We start from the raw sequence: 19677 nt of genomic DNA, 5'->3' as shown, positions 1-19677 counted from the left end.
AGGTTTTGGCCCCAAACGAATGAAGGATTTAAAAGATGTTACTTAACAGTAGCTGTATGGAAACAAATAGTTTGTTGTGGTGAATGAGGAATCCCATACAAACTGTGATATGCCACAAGCAGGCCTGAGCTGACTCGGGAATGAATCGACTATGGGAAGTACCTTACATTAATGTACGATTGCCAGCCGTCTCCTCCAGCATCTCAAAATGCCATATGGTTTTGTGGACAAACTCACCCTTGTGCAGAATCAACAGCACATGAAAGACTCAGAAATCTGATACAAGTGTCTTAAATAGTCCAGAGTTTGACGATAAAAAGGATTCAGTACAACCGGCAGGTGTTGGCAACACGAAGAAATGGAATGTAACAAAGCCTTTTGTGCTGCAGGGAATAAACTACACAGCCTGGCAGCCTCTCCTCTCATCCACCTGTACAAAAGGCACAGTTTCTTTGTCCTGCTCTGCTGACCTGATTCCCCCTGCAATCACCTAAGTGCCAGCAGAATGGAATACAGGAATACATCCTGTGAGGGCAGTGGTGCACAGAGCATGCTGCAGGCACATCAACCTGTTTTATTGCAGTAGATCAGCCCTTTTGACACCAATACTCTAGCTGTTCGGGTTTTTAAAAAATATTTATGCAGATACTCTGTCAGTGATTTTAAGACATTTATACCTCTTGTAAAAGGAGTGCTATTTCAACCTAATTTGCCGAGAATTTAGAACAATTATTGACTGGTCCTTCTAAATTTTCATTAGTAGACAAAATTCACCAGAATACTGAGAAGTTCACAGAAACAGATAAACCACTAGACCCACAAACTCTCAAATATCAGGGAACAATAGACAATGAATGCAGGCTGAAAGGCTGAAAAGGGGACACGAGACCATGCCAATGTGAACAAGTCTGACGGGTGCCAAACAGAAAAGCTCATTATAGGATCTGTAGGATAGACAGGAATATAGGAAGCAGCTTCAGGCTGACTTCTCCAATCTGAACACTACTCAGCCACTTATTTTCCTGGGAAGCTGCCTGAGAGAGGACTGTATAATAAGCTACTTTCAAACATTCAATTCTGAAGCTCTGTCCTCAGTTTGAAGTTAAAGTTGCCACCTGTACTGTTCTTTTCTCCCAAAACTGACTCTGGCATAGCCCAAAGCAAGTCAAAAGGATGGAGAGATGTTTGGCTGTCACTGAACTGGACTGCATGCACATGATTATGGAGGTAAGGCTGGGATTACCGAGCATACAGCAAAGCAAAGCAGGTGTAATAATGTTTTTTTAATGGTTAAAATAAATTATCTCCTTACATTTTAATGTAGAGAATCATTCAGCAGGAGGGACATATTTATGTTCAGTAGTGACATTTAAAGAAAAGGAAGAAGAGAATATTTTTAATGTGCCCTTTAGAAAAACTTGTAAGATACTTAACAAGTTTCTTGTAAGAGACTTGAAAATTTGGTTAATATAAGCAATGTACTAATGCATATGCACAGTTCCAGTGAGCCCTTAACGTTTTTGCTAACCCATGTACTTTTCTAACACATTTGTGCAGTCTTAACAAACCCTCAACCTTGGATAAATTTACACTGTATTCAGAATTTTCTTTTTTTGGGATATTTCTGCATGCAAGTCAAAAATGAGACAGGAGCAACTATATTGACAAAATGTTCAGACTCCATGATTTATAAAGGCTGAAAGAATGAAATTTGTTCAGCCCTAAAAAGAACAAACTGAGTGGGAATACACTGAGTGGGTTCAAAAGCATCTGCAGCAATACACAAAAATGCATTTTAGGGAAAATATCTAACATCAATATCCTGTAAGGTTACTCGGACTGCCTTCTTTATTTTCATGCTGGCACACATTGCCATAAAGTATAGAATCTTATTTTCTCTACCTGATTGTAACTGGCAAAAAAGCAATTACTTACTTTTCTCCTGGCATCTGCTTTTTGGAAGCACTCATGCTGTATGAAAGTCACTGCAGCAAGGATCCTGGGGGTGGACTGGGTATTTTCACTCTTCAGTATGTTCACTGCACGCTCCAGGGTCATCTCCACTTCTGGGCTCCTTAAAAGTACAGACAGAAATCTAGTGAAGAAAGACTGCAGAAAAAATATCAGTCTTGTAAAACTAGGGTTTGTGTGTTTTCCATGTAACTCTAGCTTTTCTTAAGAGATTTTTTGGCCTTTCCAGTAGCAGAAAATATCATAATGGCTTCAAGAGATATTCAGGGGAAAGAGAAAGTCATAAATAGAAGTGTGGCTCTGGAGAAAGCAAATCATGCTTCAAGTTATAGTAACAAAATGGAAATATCAGTGGCTGTTTCTATCCAGTGGATGAATGAAGAATGTGAAAGAAAGAATGAAGAAGTGGATGAAGATCAAAAGAAGGCCATAACCATGTCAGAGTGACTATTACTGGCCATGAAAATACCTTAATGTTTTCCTCAATAGTGTGATGATTGTTTTTTTTTGTCCTCATGCCTTTCATCAGTGTCTTAGTTCCCAGCCTACATCTATGCAGGATTCAGAACCTCCTTTTTTCAAAAAAGGAAGTTGTTCTTGTTTGAAATAGATGGGCAAAACCCTTTTTCAGGTGGGAAAAAATAAGAATGCCACTCATTAAACTGAGTATGTAGAGATCCTGTGGTAGGGAGTCTATGTAGGGAGTATCAAAAATATGTGCCACCACTTCCCTTCCAACTTCCAGCATGTTTGCTTAAATTACAATTGTGTTAGACAATCATATTAAAAAATGGAAAGAGAGGTCACCAAACACATTTTTTTCCACAGTAAATGGAAAATAAAAAAATTAGTGGCACAATCAGGTGCATTTGATCCGGGACAAGTGGTTATGCTCCCCAGACTTTTTATTTACTTTTGGTTTCAAATATGCTGCAGCCAGATAAAAAAATGGGGTGAGAAAAGTTGACAAGAATGTAAGCATTCTATTTTTTTTTTTTAAATCCAGATAGTTTTGTAGTAGCAGATGTGTCACGGGCCAGAAAGGGATGAGAGGGCAGCCTGTGACCCCCTGTGAAACAAGCAGTAATTGGCCTAATAATTTAATAACTCCCTACTTAATAGCTTAATAACTCCCTACTGCAGAGCTACCAGAATCAGAATGATTTACTTGATAATCATCTCAGTAAATGAATCTGTAGCTAAAAATTTTAACCCAACTTTTACATTAAAATGAGTACCTGGGAAATACATTAACTAAAGTTGAAACTTTTTTTTTTTTTAAACTAAGCAGAAATATTAGATAATAATTAACAATGCTCAGAAAAGTGGAATATGGAAAATTAGCCAGATCATATTTCTTCCTTTTACTCTGGAGTGGAACTGAAAAGCAGGCTTTTCAAACTTTGGTTTTAGTTACATTTCTTCAATCAGCAAAGGATTTGAGACCATGTTATAAACCTGCACGTGACCATGTCTACCTGTTGGAAAAGAGCAGTGCTTTTGGATCCTTCTGACCAAACTCAGTCACCTTCTGTGAGCAGGAGACATCTCTGATGTACTAAATTGTGGCATTTCACTGACCAGCAGCTGAAGAGGACTACAACCACGGGCTTCCCAAGGTCAAGGCTGATGCATGAGCTGACCCCTCAGGGCACACCAGAGAATTTATGTGGGAACTCAACCTCAGGATGCCAAGGGTGTCACAGAGGAGTAAAAGTCCATCAGGAGCCACTGCCAGGCTGGGATGGACTCATGGACAGGCAGACAGGGCATTTCTGGGTGCTGGGGGCGTAGCTCTGCCCTGAGACTGACGGCAGCTCCCCAGACATGCAGTTATCCCTCCACGCTGCAGGCAGAGGGTTTCCCTCCTCTTGTGCTCTGCCATACTTGGATTGCTCTCCATCAGATAAAAATAACATTCCCTAGTGTTTTATCTGGCAGCAATAAGGGATGCAATGCCATCTCTGACCCTCAATGGTTTTCATAAAGCTGCAGCACCCTAACTCGTGTCAAAATAGAATTTGATGCAAAGATTCCGTTCCCACCCTCAAAGTATTTACAGGCAAACTTAATTAGCTCTGAGGCTCACTGGCACATGAAGTGACACCAAAGAAATGGTCAGCCAGGCAAAGCTTGTTAAACAGCACAATGATTTGACAGATCCTGACTTCACCTTAATTGCCAAAATATGCCAGTTTTGAGACAAATACACGCATAATCGTTTTGTGGCAGCTCTCAGCACATTTAGAGGTCAGTTTTTGTAAGCAGCTATTTCTCAGACAGCTTCAGGTTGAGCGTCTCTCTTTTCTAAGCTCTTAGTCATAAGGATGCCCTTAACTGATTCACCTCACTAGAAGATACAGAGATAGCATCTCTGTACTCTGATTTTTTTCTGCTTTGCTTTCATAGCATGAGCTAATTCTTTTACAGGAAGTTTGAAAATGCTTTTAGATACATTTCAAGTGCCATACACAGCTGGTCCACTACTTCTCTGTAACCATACACAACTATTTTACATTTTCTTAATTCACCTGGAAAGACTTAAATTGTGACCTGCATTAAAAAAAGTACAGATTTCTGGAAAAATTAAATTACTCCAAAAACAAGCCGATCTTTTTCTTCCCCTTTACATTACTAAGGGAGCAACAAGTAAGGTAGCAATATATCAGATAAATGCAACCTTAAAATAAGAGAATGAGAAATAACAAGATAACTTAGAGTCTCTACAAACTCCTTGAACTGAGAGAACTTCCAGCAAATGCTGAACCTAAAAACTGACACTTAAGGAATTATGCTGTCACAAAGATTTCCAATAGATCACAAATCTTCCATCTGAGTTGACACGGTCACAATCAAGCCACTTGCACAATGATTCAACTCTGATTTTTATATTTGCAGGCATTAAAATACTTTAGTTGATGCTTGTACAGACAGACAACCAGACTCCAGTGTCTGCACATGCAAAAGAAAAGTCAAAATTGCTCCTACATGTAATTCAAGATAAAAATTGTTGGTTGTGGCTCAGAAATGCATTCAAGAACTTGCCAAAAGTTAAAGCAGATTATTAAACCAAGGGGATGTATGTTTGCAAATTCTCTTACTGATAAACAAAGTCCTCCTACAGATAAACAAAGCCAGATATCTATTTTCAGTATTAGTACTCCAAAATCTTTAGCTGTTGTGAGCTCTCAGCTGGTATTTTTGGACTTACTAGATGCAAAGTCTGAATACTTAAAAGTCAACATAATTGTCAGATCTCTTAAATCCTGCATCACCCAGAGATGATAATTTCAATCCAGACTAGAAGTGAGCATAATGCCATATATATGTTTGCAAATATAATGATAACACACAACATGTAGTTGGCAACAAAAAATATCTGATCTGCACATAGCAGTGATATCAGGTGATGCTTTTTCTCACACAGTAAGAAACTGAGAAGAAAGATAGGTCTTCAGAAAAATGAATTTAGCAGCTATACAGTTATGGGGGAACAGCCATTTCTTAGTAACACTGTTGTAAATTACACTATGATTAAACAGAAATTTTAGGTTCCTATTTGAATTATAAAACAACAACAGAAACCAGGATACACCAGGATATGCAAGTAACCATCTCCTGTATACCAAGTGGCTTGTCCTGTCCACTGAAACATAGCAACTCTGGAAACATTCAGAATTACTCTAAAATAGAAAGATATTCACTTCTGAGGGGAAATTCAGAAAGAATAAAATTTCTCTTTTGAAAATGGAACAGATTTTCAACATTCTGGAATTTTCTCTGGAAAGGAATTTTTGGTGGGGGAAGTAATTTTGGGAACAAACCTGAACAAACTTTTCAAGTATTTTAAACCATTTTCATGAAGTCTGGGGGCAGATTTGGGACTTTCTGGCATGGAGCTAATAGAGTTTCAAACTAAGATAACTCCCTCGGAGCACGTAGGATCTCATAGTAGTGAGAAGCTCTGGGGTCTTGGGATTCGGAGCAGTTTGTACTTGTTCTAGGGATGGATGGTGCTACAGAGCTAAGAGAAATTTCTGCCTGTGTTCTACCAGAAGTTTATAAAAACTAAGAGGTGTCCTTGAAACCATGAAGGATTTTTAACTGGAAACTGTCGATTTGCCAAAAGCTGTTCCACTGGTACACTTCTGACCGGTTCTTGTGAGAACCATTGCTGATATTGTATGGGCTCTTGTGAGCAAAAAATTTACCAGTACAATTTTGTGTATTGTGACTTAGGTTGTAAATTACTCAATGACTACTTCATGTTTCCTTTTAAAGCTTAACCTTGTCAAAAGGGGGTCCCAAACTTCAGCAGGAGCTGTAGACCCTGCACTGTACTTACACATACACTTTTTCTCCCCTTTCCTCCGTTACACAGGATGTGGATTTTTAAAGGCAAATCTATTTTCAGCCTCCTCTGCACTGATATTTCATACATGGTGCTGGCTGCTGAACCACAAGCTATCAGTTTACTTTCTAACAAACATGTTCCTGTCAGCAGTGTCAGCCCAGAGCCAAAGCAGGTCCTGCACTGTGCTTACCCGAGCTGAGATCCATTGAGGGTCACTTGCTCGCTCTGCAGGAAACCATTTCTCCCTGCTGCGGCCACAGCAGCTGTCACTGGCATCCTCTTCCCATCCGTTTCTGCAGTGACACTGGCTATTGAAGCTGGCTGGGAAACTTCTCTCCTGCTCTGTGTGTTTCTGAAGGCGGTTTGGTAGAAGCTGGACCTCACAGACTGCCTGTTCTGAGACAAACGGGACGCGGTCGGGGACCTCACTTGTCCCATCGCGCTCTCCGCGGCCAGGTAGTTTTCCTTCTCCAGGAGGTTGGTCATGCTGCGGCTGTTGCCAGGCCGGTGGTACAGAGGGACAGCGGGGCTGGGGTAGACACCATCAAGGACAGCATCACTGACAGCCCCCATGCGGGACTGTCTCTTGAAGGAGCGTCCCCTGTGCACGGAGTCGCGAAGGCTGTAGCCAACAATCTCGGAGCGAGCGTATCTCGGTGGCACAGTCCCAGCGGACCTCAGGCTATCTCCGTGCCTCATGGAGAACCCAGCTGAAATCCCTCCATTGTAGTGAAAATCACTGGACATGTATGCCAATCTTTCCGGATTTCGTTGGGGTGAAACCTCCAGTCTCCTCAGAGGCTGCCTTTGAGCTCTCTCCTCCATCGTCCTGTAAGCGATCCTTGTCCCCCAGCCATTCGTGTAAGAGGATGGGGAGGCAACCTGCTCCAGGGGGCACGAAACAACAGCAGCCACAGTAAGGTCACAACACTTCAGATTAGCAGCAGAGAAACCAAACCGAACCAAGTAAAGACAAAAATTCTACAGCCTGTTCTCAGAATAAAAGAAAAATAAACACGTGAACGTCACCAAAGTTGTGCATCAAATGGGATTCTGCCACAGTTCTCTGCACCTCACTTGTGAAGGCAGGAAGAAGTACAGTCTAAACATCAGGAGACAGAGTCTAAGCATTCAGTCTTCTGTCATGAACTCAAAATAGTTGCATAAGTCAATTAAGACAGGTAATGAACAGATTGATTATTAATGGAGATTTTTCTGTTGAAACTCCTTGAAACACCAACATCTGCTACTAAAGCTAAATTCAAGGCTGTCTAATAGACAGAAGAAAATTAATCAATCAGGTATAAAAAATATTATACTCAAGTATCTGCATATTGATAATAACCTTTTTAATATGAGGTTATTTAGCACTCATGTTCATGTGTGGTAGGAGCTAGTAAGAAGAGGTAGCCCCTTCCCTGTTTGTCTAGCCTCTTAAAAATTAAGGAGATGGTAAAACATTTCAAGAAAATTAAAATGATCATTTCATCATTTCACTGACTTCCTTAATTCTACAACTGGAATTTTAGACTATTTCATTTTTTTCTTGTATCTAATGGGGATAGACTGTAATGGATCATTACCCTGCTTTACAATTTTCTCATTTCTAAACTCAACAAATCCATTGCCAACCTTTCTTTGTAGGATGTAAATTCAAGATTCTCAGTTTCTGGGTCATTTAAGGCTTCTCAATTTTTATACATTGTCTTGCTCTCTATATTGGTCTCCATACTCCATTCAAAACCATCCAGAATTAAATCAACTTGGGACACTCTCTGGCCTTGAAATAGAGGAGTCATGAACGAATGTTTTTTCTAAAAAAAGTAAGCATAGGGGCATACCACCATAAAAAGCCCCGTATTTTCCATTTCCATGTTGTGTTAAAGTGTAGGAATATTAAAGGCACTTTTTAAGGTAAACAGAGAAGTTTACACAAGCTATGAATTGAAAGAACAGTGCTTAGCAGATAGATGCCAGACTGAATTCCCTTAATTTCACTGTTGAGGAGATCCTGAGGGTGATAGCTAACTCACAAAAGGAGTAAAGGTTAGATAAACTAGCAGGCTCAGGCAAAGATCATTGGATATATCTATTTATTGTCAGAAGTTATGCTTTACCTGTTGTTTGGGGATAATTAATGTTATTGTCAAGTACCAGACCTTGTGGTACAGGACGCCTAAGTCTCTCTTTTCCTCCCACCCCCTGCCTGGTAAACTATTATTTTCTTGTGATTCCTATGTCACCTCCAGTTTTCTTTTTGCTGGTCTCTCTGGAAGGAATGGATTCATTTCAAATATTATGGACTTCAGAACAGCTGAGAGTAGAGGGTGGGAGGGCAGAGAAGGAAATGTGTTTAGGTAAATGCTTCTATCTCTCCCCATACAGAAGCATCATCATGCTTCACTGACTGTTCCAAAGCTGGGCTATTTCTTTGAATGACAAAAAAAGATGTGTTTTTTCTTGAGTAATCTAAAATTAGGAAAGAATTGCCCCCTTTATACAGTTATTTACCACACACGTTTCTGCTCTCAAGCCAAACTGCTTTCAGTTTACTAAACTGATCATGCAGGAGCTTTGCTATTGAGCTGGAATGCTTTCCCAGTCACTCCTTCAAACAGGTTCACACCAGCTATGAGCTGTGTCACAAACCCTGCAGAAAACCAATAATTTATCTCAGCATTCAGGCCATGACCCCAAGAAAAGCTGGTCAGAATAACAAGAGAATTTATGATTAGATGGCTTAGAAACACCATTGTATTGCAAGGACTGTACTGCTGGAATTCTTGTAATGATAAAACAGGTTACAACAGGAGTGGTTTGAATAAAGGAACCATTTAAAAAAGGAACCATTCTATCTTGTGAAAGTGTAAGTATTTGTGAAACCAAAGCAATCTCTTTTCCTTTGGTTTTGGATGCTTAATTCTGAGATACAGATGTGCTGACTGAGCTGCTGTCTGGTGGGAGGGATGAAGTTCTTACAGTGTTTGCCTTAGTGTAGTGTAAATGCAATTTTTCATTTTCTAACCTGATGCCAATTCTCACAAACCAAAGAGGACTGCAAACAGCCCATCTGTATGACTGACTTGAATCTGGCTACTGGGCTCTGAAGTCAGTGGAAGCAAGGGAGAACATGAAGAGATTTCATTGTAAAACCCTCATTTTCTAAAAATCAGGTTTTAAGAAGAAAATAAACAAGCAAACAAGCATTGTAACACCATCTAAATGCAATTATTTGTGGCAACAAAATAAATAAATTATGTGTGTGATACTGTATTTATTTCTATTCATTGTCTTCCTTTGCTCACCTGGTTTGCCTGGTAATATGAGAAACCATAGGGAGACCTTGGTGCAAAATCATTCTCAGTGATCCCCATGTTGTAGACACGCTCTGGTACACTGGATGCACGGTGCAGGCTGCCTGGAACCAAAGACTGATGTCAGTAAGGTCTTACCAAAACATGGCATTGTTACAGAGGATGATACACAGTACTAGCAAAAGGTAGCAGTCAGCACTGACATTTATATAAGCTGAAAATTGAAGAGTAAAATGATGGAGGGATATTTGCATTTTCCAGAGGATACAAGCCATTTTTTTTTTTTTTCAGTTCCCTGTATACTTTACTTAATTTTTAGCTTTTAGGAGTCTTGTGACTCGTGCAGCTATGAAAAAGGTTTCAGCAAAGCAAGCTGATATTTTAAATGTCCCAGATGAGAAGCTGATTAAATGCTGAGAAACAGCGTCACTGAACTAAGAACACTTATTTTTCACTGTAACCACTTTGAATGTACATGCAAACCTATAAATGCATGGTTTACACTGGCTGACTGTGACATGCAAAGTACACAAGAGAGGAAAATACTGCAGCTGTAGATGGGAGCTGAGAAACACGGGTTGATGTCTGTATTTGCTACTGTGCACCCTGGATGCAGATTTCACCATGTACAGCTGTAAACAAACAGCACACACTGAGTACAGACCCTTTATTTCACAGCTGTCTGCCTCAAACCCTGCTGTTTCTTCTCCCTCAGGTGCTAATTTAATGACAATGTACTGGAGCAAATAATGCCTCACTAATCTTCTCCCTGCTCTACCCGAACAGCACAAAGAGTCTGCAAACAAACTATGGCTCGTGGCGCCGTGAAGTTGGGTTGTCCAGTGACACTTCAAACCTGCACCTGAAAGGTTCACTAATCCTACAAATAATGTCAAAGATCCAGAGTTTATCTGCTCTGATTCCTTTTTTCCACGAACCAGCTCTGAAAATAGAGCAGCACATTGTGATTATTTCTTCCATTAAAACCCCAAACAGGCCAACAAAACCTTCAGGCCGTTCTATTTTTTCACTAATAGAATGCATTTTAGAAAAAGGACTGCTTCTAGTAACGAAACTTTCAAAAGCAAAAGATATTAATGAAGTAATTATTTATGAGATTCCATGTTACTATGAGGCTCTGAGTATAGGAATATAATTAACACAGGTCTAAAGCGGTGAAATAGGGGTTGAAAGCAAGACCTCAAATCAGTCTGAACCAGGCTGAACAGGCAACAGTGGTAGATAAAGAAGTTAACAGGCCATCACTTTTCAAAATATTAAATATTACCTGAGATACTACAGAACAGAAATCTAAAGAACAAATCACTGACTTGCCCAAACTGCTGAAGACCAAATTTGTGTATCCCATGGCAGACTGTGATAATTTGAGGCCTAATTCAATCATAAACTGCAATTATTTTGCTAGTATAATCCTACTTTCCAATTCTCTGATTTTGGCAGATTTAAACACGAATGAGGTGATTTGTTAGGACGCATTCACAGTAACTTCATATCATGAGAATGGAATGGTGCAGCTTGGTCAAATTCATGATTTGGATTGTAATAATTCCTTCCTCACATTACAACGTTACCATAGCCCAAGGATTACCTGAGTACATGAGAAAGATACAAGAGGAAACTGCTCTCTTATACTGCAAAAAATTCTCAGAAATGTGCACCAACATCCCAAATCTACAAATTTATATGGATGTCTCATTTGTGACATGCAATTCCCACAGCAATGTACCATTTCAGGTGCCCAGTAAAAGTCCATCTCAGCTCAGTCCTGGCTTTTTAAAGATTCACTTTCTTCATTGCTTCATATTAAAGGACTTTTATATAATAAATCTCGAAATAGAAATACCCATAAATTTATGGTTTTTTACAGCTTGTATTTTTTTCTCCTGTTGACTGTACTTAGTGAGAAAATATTCTCCGTTATCTACTTACGGCATAAAAGCCCTTTCAGCAAGTAATTTTTGTATATTTTAGGTAACTCTAAGCTCGTCTTTATTAAAAATAAAAATCCAAAAGTGAGGATAAATTAAAAATAACACGGCAATCCATTAACTGGTTGAGGATAATCTAAATACCTAACAGTTCCCTCCTCGTAAAACCAAAATACAGTCAATCAAAAGTTGTACCATTGTCTTTCAAACAGTCTCCTTTTTCCACCTTCAGTCTTCCTATGAAATTATCCATCAGTAAAAATTTTTCTGTCTCAGAGACAAACAGAGTATATGTCAGCCTATGGCATGTCACTTTGCAGTTATCCCTTGCTTGCTGTTTTCACACCAGTAAATTATTTTGCTGGCCTTTTACCTCTAGATTTATTAGGCAGACATAAAAGGCATGCCTTTTTACTGCATGCTGGTTACTTGTGCCAAAAGTCAGTGTGTTAAAGGAAAAAGGGGGAACTGAAATGCTGTGCCTTTCCAACAGCTATGAGAGGCGCAGAAGAGGTGACTGATCAGAACTTGCCTGTGCCAGCAAGGCTTCTTTCAGTTTATTTTCACTGTTCTACAAAAACCTTACACACCCAGAGCACTGCATGTTGTTTGATTTAAAAAAAAAAAACATGAATCATTACTTTTAAAATTTATATTATGTTCTCATTTACTATTAGGACTAATACTTTCTGACTATGACTCTCAGAGTTTCAAGTCTCGCAGAAACTCTCTCCTCAGGAAATAAGCACATGATTCACTCATCCACAGGGGATGAACACTGTGAGAGGCCATACGACACCACACTTGATTTCCAGCAGCCAGTCAGGAAAAAAATGGGTTTGCTGCAGGCCCTGCATCATGTCTGTCAGCCCAGAAGGGTATTTTGGACCACTCAGGCATCTCAGCCAGCAGCAGACACCCATGTGTGGGCAGCTGAGTGGAACTGCTTATCATTGCCCTCTCTGCTGTCAGTATGAACTGCAGCAGCTGAGGAACACCTTGGATGTGGTCAGTGCAGGGGGAAAACCCAACCCCTCCGCTCTTCTCCTCGCCTGAAACAAAAGCTGTGCAGAAGTCACTGATACTGCAGCGGTTACAAGAAAATTCTGAGACCAGGAAACAATAATTACAGTATCAGGAGGCAGCAGGCTGTACAGATGACTGAGCAGAAATCCCGTCTGTCTCCACAGAGGCTCCTCTCAAGGCCCTTTTGTTCCCCTGCATGTGACAAGCCCAACACCTCCTGAGGCCTTGGGAATTTCTCCCCAAAAATCACTGCCTATGGCTGCAGACAGACCAACCTAATGCTTGCTTTGCTCTCAAAAACAACAATGACAACAGGCATCTCTAAGATATCTGGGAGATGAAAAAAGACAATTATCTCCACTGAGGAGACAGAGATATCTATCACTAAGGAGATATCAAATAAATCATGTACAGTGGTAACTCTCTCTTGTCAGTCTTTTCCAGCACTTTTCCATTTGAATGGACACCATGAAAGCCAAATTTTGGCTTTGAACCCCTCAGTGCAGTCATCAGTGTAGCTGCACCTGCACACATCAGTCTAAGAGGAACTGAGGGGCTGTCACCCACCCTGAGTGCCCTCCTGCTGAGGGTTCACTGTCCACTCCTGCTCACCTCCCCCACCAGGACCCTCAGCACCCCTGGACTGGCACCTTTTCATCCTTTTTTCACACTTCAGCACTCAGGATGGACTGAGATGATGACATTTAATAATGGCATATCAAAACCATCCCTGAATCCCTTCATCTCTGCATCAAAGAGCCTTCCTTCTGATTGTGCTCCTTCATCGCTCTGCCAGCACATGCCTGGTCCCAGAGGAGTTTTTCTAAGACTTTGTGTCCACTTTTGTGTTGGTTAGGACATTTACACAAGGGTTTCAATTTAAGAAAAAGATTTCTTCTGGCTCAGGAAGCAGAGGCGAGGAATGTAACAAAACCAATAAAAATTGAAAGTCAGTATGGATATTTCTGTCTACTTCCTTATCCCAGAAAGATAGAAACAGAAAATTATTATGAAACAGTTAACATGCCAGCATACTACAAAATAGAAAGCTAAGGACAGAAAAGCATCTGAGTCCCTAAATGCAATTTTAACAAGAAAATACTAAGAATTTAAGAAATTAATAAATGTGAGGAATAAATAAGTCTCTGATTTTCACCATCTTATATCTGATGCTGTTTATTTGGAAATCACATAAGATTGAATTCTGCTTTTATTTTTTTGTTTGTTTTTTTATAAACACACTGTGTTTATAAAACCTGTTAGAAAAAGAATCAGCTCACAGGCAGCAGTTCATCAGGCCTTTTGGTTTTGTATGATACTTTACTCCATTCTGCCCTCATTTTTTACAGTGAAGATCTAATAAGGATGCCTTAAAAAACCAATCAAAATCCAAAAGGAACAAGAGGCAAGTGGACTCAGAACGAAGTTTAAAAGATTCCTAAAATGTACATAAAATAAAAACAGCATCTGCAACAAAGCACCAATCATTAAAGTCTGTGATTCCAAATGCCACTTTTACTTTGGTAAGGTGGAACTACCTACCATTGTATTTCCACCCTTAAACAGCATCCAGAAATTTGATATGACTGCTTTAGTTGTTCAAAACTTGTAAAGGCAGTGTAATCTTTAATTTATAAAGGCTCAACATTGGATAAACTGGACAAGTTGCAGCTGTTGTTGAACTGCTTGAAAAGCTATTAACAAGGCTTGGCAACATCTTGAAAAGGGTTGAGGACATACGTAACTTCGATCATTTGGCAGCAGGTGGAATCCTCAAATCTGAAGATTACCCAATTTCTTGTATCAGAAAGAAACACACCTCCCAAAAGGGAGAAAAGGGCATGAAACGAGAAATAGTATGGGGATAGGAGGAAAAAACAAGTTTTTCCATATAAAAGTAGTGCTGAAGGCTAAGCAGACACCTCTAACTTGAAACTCTAAGGAGAAATTATGCTGGCTGAGAAACTGCTTCTTGTGGCTTCAAAGTTTCCAGCACAGTCAGTAGAAAATGGGTGTGCACCCATGACACTGGGCAAGACCTTTCCTTCCACTGATTTTTCATACCCAGTGGTTATGTGCTTGGCTAATTTTAGGCATGCTTGTGAACACTGTGGTTAGGTATGCGCTAAGTACCTTGCTGAGCAGAGTCTGAAACACTCCTACAGACAGGACAGTTATATCACAGCTCCTGTTCCCTCTAAATCTTTGTAATCCTCCCCTGCAACTGCAAATAATGGAGGAACCTTGATGACTGTAGCCAGAAAATGGCTATAATTCACATAAAAGGATGCTTTTGCATGTAAAAAAGGGCATTTTTTTAAAAAGTTCCCTACACATCGGAATTCAAATGTTTCTCAAAGCATGGTCCAGTTTTGAGCAAGTGTGTTGTCCTGGTTTAGGGCAAATTTGGGAAGAAACCTCTGAATGGGGTACCTGCAGAAAACAAATTCAAGCAGCCCCCACCTGGTTTGGGAAAAGATTTTCTTGGAGAAAACCAGAAAAAAAACTGTTTATTTAACCAGCAAAGTATTCACAAGCATGAAAATTGAATAATATTAAACAATAAAATCTCTCTCTGTTCTGAAGAGATGGCAAATTCAGAAAGTCCTTGTTGTGGGGTGCAACTCGGCTCACTCAGTCCCTTATGAGTCTCTCCTGCATCCCAGCCCCTGGTGGGCCACAGGCATGAGATGTTTTTCTGGGTTTTCAATCCAGAGCAGGTTTGAATAGTTCCAAGGAAAAGAAAAACCACAGTCTGGGGAACTTCTCTGCCTCAGCTAGCTAAAAAACCCCAAAAAACTAAAAGCAAAGGAGAGTTCTGTCCTGCTGTCTGTCTGTGCTGCACACAGCACAGTCCAGGAGAAGGATGTGGGGCAGTGAGTGCAGGTTCTGAAAACAAACTTTGAGCTTCTTCTTTTCCCCTCTTCCCCCTCAGAACCAGCCTTAAAAGTGCAGAACTCAATGTCCAGCACAAACAGAACAGACAACTGGGGAAACAAGCATCATAAAGTCACCCTTGGAACATCTCTATAGAAAACACATTGGGACACACATGCAAGTATATGTATATTTTTCAGGAGAGCCAAAATGTTAAATGCAAGATTGACTATGATTTTATATATATATATTTATGGTTTTATACATTGACATTATATATATTCAGGATATAGACAGATATACATGTATTATACATATGTATAAATTTATGGAATGCATTTCAGTTTTGATTATTTTTTTTCTGAGTTTTGCAGCGGGACTAAAAATTGTACAGCAACTTCCCCATAAAAATATGTATGAAACATCCATGAAAGAAGGAAAGTTCATTTTCTGCATGAACAAGACGTGTTACAGACATGTCATTTTCCACCTCTTATCCTGAAGTTTAAAAGTTTTGGTGTCTCAGAAATGCAAGGGCATCAAATACTTGACCTTTAGAAAAACAAAGCAAACCAAGATAACTATCCCCAAATACTTTAGGTCTGTTAATGTATTCCAGAGAAGCCAGGATGACTTGAGAGCACGGGAACTCTGTTTTTCATAGTGTTTTATGCATCGTCTAGAGACTTGAGCTCACATTCATGACACCGTATCATTTATAAACTACTGCTTAAAAAGCTTTTTGCAGGCTTTCTGCTGAGAGAAAAAGAAATTAAGCTACTCTAAAAGTGTTTAGAACCCGTATTTGAATGGCAGCAGCCAAGCTAAGGCTTGGCTTATTGGTTTATAACAGGCTTATGCATGTTTATCTGCACGCTGCACACCCATAATGCGATTTGTACAACTGATTTCTACAAGCAGAATATGTCCATTTTTGCCATGAGCTGTTGTTTGAAATAGAGGCCAGACAAAGAACAAGAAAATATTCGTCTGCCTGACAAGACAGATGAGTGAAGTTTATAAAGACTTTTGACAGCTTTTAGCAAATGAAAGTTGACAGTTTCTTTAAGGACAACGGAGTAACAGGGCATGTAGCCAGTCATATCTTCCCATTTAAAACGAAATTAAAGTTTCATGGCATATAAAGTTTTCATGAATAGTTAAGACTAAACCCTTGGAGCACCTTGCCTTTAACCCTCAGCACCTGGGGTCACCCTGCGGCTGCCTGACACTGTGCTCGGGCTCTGCTTGGGGCACAAGGCGTGGCTGCAGATTTCCCGACGGGTCCGGCCTTCTGGCCACCAGATCTTGGGAGCGAGGGATGATTGACGTCAATTTGTACCACGCATGTCAAAGAACTGGGTAAATACTGCCTGATAGCATTATCGTCCTGTGCTTCCCATTCCTGCCTTTCCTAGAGTTACTTTTCCAAACTTTTATTTATTTATTTTAATTTCACGGTTAAATAAGGCAGAGCTTTTCCTACGCTTCTTCCCATTTGGCTTCGCAGACAGGAGCAGTGGGTAAAGCTAAAGGCATTACAATAGGCACATGAAGCGGCTGCTGCATCAGGAGAATTTCGGCTGGGTTCCGCCCCCGGGCAGCGGCCCCGCCACGCACCGAGTCACGGCAGAGCTCGGCAGGGAGAAACTTACGACTCCCGGCGGTGGGAAGAGAGTAAAAGAAAAGGCGGCAGAGCCACGATTTTCTGCCCGAGCAGTGGGCAGGGCGCAGGGCCGGGAAGCGGCGGACACGGGGCCAGCGGGGGTCGCGGTCCCTTGCCGTGCTGCCGCCGCCAGCGCAGAGCATCGCGCTCGGGGAGGGCACTCACCATTGTACAGCGAGCCCCGGCTCTTCCTGGCCAGCGTCTGCTGGACCTGCCGCTGGATCCGCAGCGCCTTCTCCTCCCCGGCGCGATCTCCCGAGAGTTTGAGCCGGTCCTCGGAGGGCAAAGCCAGGCTGGAGCTGTCCAGCTCGCCCAGGATCTGCTGGCCCAGCACGGTGCGGATGTAGCCCTGCTCGGGCCCGCGGCCGGCCATGGGCACGGCCGGGCTGGGCTCGGCTCCGCGGACCTGTTGCGCCTCCGCCGCTTCCCCAGCGCCGGGCCCGGGCCGCGCCCCGCCCGCCGCACAGGTACCGGGCACGGCCCCCTCCCGGCCCGGCCCGCCCCTCGGGGACCGGCCCGCCCCTCCCGGCCCGGCACCGAGCCGCTATTCCGCTCCCCGGGAGCGCTCAGGGTCCGCCGGGGCTGCCCGGCACCGCACAGCTCAGTCCAGCCCAGCCCAGCCCAGCCCGGCCCGGCCCAGCTCAGCTCAGCTCAGCTCAGCTCAGCCCGGCCCAGCCCAGCCCGGCCCAGCCCGGCCCAGCCCAGCCCAGCCCGGCCCGGCCCAGCTCAGCTCAGCTCAGCCCGGCCCAGCCCAGCCCAGCCCGGCCCAGCCCAGCCCAGCCCAGCCCAGCCCAGCTCAGCCCAGCCCAGCCCAGCGGAGAGCGGCCGCCGCCTCCGGGAAGCTCCGCCTGTCCCCGTCCTCCCTTCGGGGCAGTCCCGGAACGGCCGGGCTGAGCTCCCGGGGGCGCGATAGTGCGTTTGTGTGTGTTTGTGTGTGTGTTTGTGTGTGCGTTTGTGTGTGTGTTTGTATGTGTGTTTGTGTTTGTGTGTGTGTTTGTGTTTGTGTGTGCGTTTGTGTGTGCGTTTGTGTGTGTGTTTGTGTGTGTGTTTGTGTGTGTGTTTGTGTGTGTGTTTGTGTGTGTTTGTGTGTGTGTTTGTGTTTGTGTCGCACCCGCCGGGACACCGGGTTCCCTCCCCCGCGAGCAAACACACTTTAAACTCATTTTAAACATATAGATATGCGCTGTGCCGTCCCTCATAGATGCTTTGCATCACGGTATATATAAGATAATTCTATTTTCTTACACGTTTACACGTTTTGCACCTAAGTTTCAGCCTGGAAATAGAAGATGCTCTGAGCGCTGTGGTCCGTGCCGTGAAGACCGAACTTTCAGGCGGGAGTGGTTATCGGGCTGCTGGTTTGGGAGGTTTTCCTGATGGCTGGGTTTTTTCCAGGCTGCCCTAAGGGACTGGAGAGAGATGAGTTGCAGCCGCCTTCTCTCCGTTTCGTTGTAGAGAGGTGATGAGGGAATTGCTCAAGGAAAGCTTGGAAAAAACCCGAGTTTTTGTTGTGAGCCGGTTTTGCCCCCTGAAGTACAGCTGGGGAAGGATGAAGTTCTCACACGATCTCAGGACCGGAGTTAGTGCTCAAACCCTCTGCTCATGGTGGGTTGAAAGGAGGAGGAACAAGGGAATGTACAGTGTTTTGGGGACAGGAAAATGCAGGCTTTAGAAAAAGAAGTAGGCGATCCAGGGTTGCACAATCTAAAAAAAAAACCAACAAATTCCACCAAACTACACCTAGGTAGAGAATGTGCTGATTTTTAAAAGCAAATTAAACGTAATGTGGCTTTTAACTTCACGTGTTGCTATTTCAGAGTCATGCCGGGACACCAAATGAGGTGTTGAAGCTTGTTTTTTACCGAATTTCAGACAGCAGGGAGAGTACAGATGGCTGGGGAGAAACTGGGGTGATCCTTGGCTTAGGGTACACTGTAACATAAGAAACTGGGAACCTTGTCACAAAACCCAGGGTGGGGAGGAAGAACTGGCTCCACACGAGTCCAGAATCCTTTTAGCCCTGATTTTTTTACTCTCTGTTTGTCTCTCTCCTGTTTGTTCACTAAAAGGGGGAGGGAGCTCTGGCCCTTCTCATCACTTGTACTGACTTAAAGTCACTCCCCTTTGTTCTAATGTGGCACCCACGGGAGAGGTGATGCTAGTGATACATGAGAACAGTTTCACTGGTTGAGGGAAAATGAGTGACACACTCCTTTCCTTATAAATGGGGAAAAGTTATGTATCGGAGCAAGAAGGTTGGAGATGGTGGGGCGGAGGGGGGAGCCAGCTGGGAAAGAGGAGCAGGAATTTGTGGGGAGGAGGGGATTGGAGGTATGTGGCAGAATGGCCAGATAACAGTGGTTCTCCAGGCATTCCCCACTTTTTTTTTTTTTTTTTTTTTTTTTTTTTGTGCAGTAGGACAGGAGTAACTTGCACCCGGACCTGTTAATAAAGTTGTGTTCATGTCATCAGTCAGTCATATACACTCCTGATGAATATTGGCAGAATTGGGATGGGCAG

The 19677-nt window shown here is 42.3% G+C and overlaps 1 protein-coding gene across 1 annotated transcript in view; it reads right to left on the bottom strand.

Moving 5' to 3' along the window:
* LOC131592362 (plakophilin-2-like) overlaps positions 1–17690 on the bottom strand; it is a 38676-nt gene extending 20986 nt beyond the window's left edge. Inside the window, exons 1-4 of the mRNA XM_058863820.1 lie at positions 17323–17690; positions 9631–9743; positions 6516–7207; positions 1936–2074 (exon numbers count right to left, since the gene is read on the bottom strand). Of these exons, the coding sequence (XP_058719803.1) occupies positions 1936–2074; positions 6516–7207; positions 9631–9743; positions 17323–17530 (1152 nt within the window). The 5' untranslated portion in view covers positions 17531–17690. The remainder of the gene's footprint in view (positions 1–1935; positions 2075–6515; positions 7208–9630; positions 9744–17322) is intronic.
* Positions 17691–19677: the final 1987 nt, after the last annotated feature.

The sequence above is a fragment of the Poecile atricapillus genome, chromosome W (assembly GCF_030490865.1).
Source record: "Poecile atricapillus isolate bPoeAtr1 chromosome W, bPoeAtr1.hap1, whole genome shotgun sequence".
Lineage (NCBI taxonomy): Eukaryota > Metazoa > Chordata > Aves > Passeriformes > Paridae > Poecile > Poecile atricapillus.
Note: the sequence above shows the minus strand (reverse complement) of the source record. Positions and strands in the feature narration are given on the sequence as shown.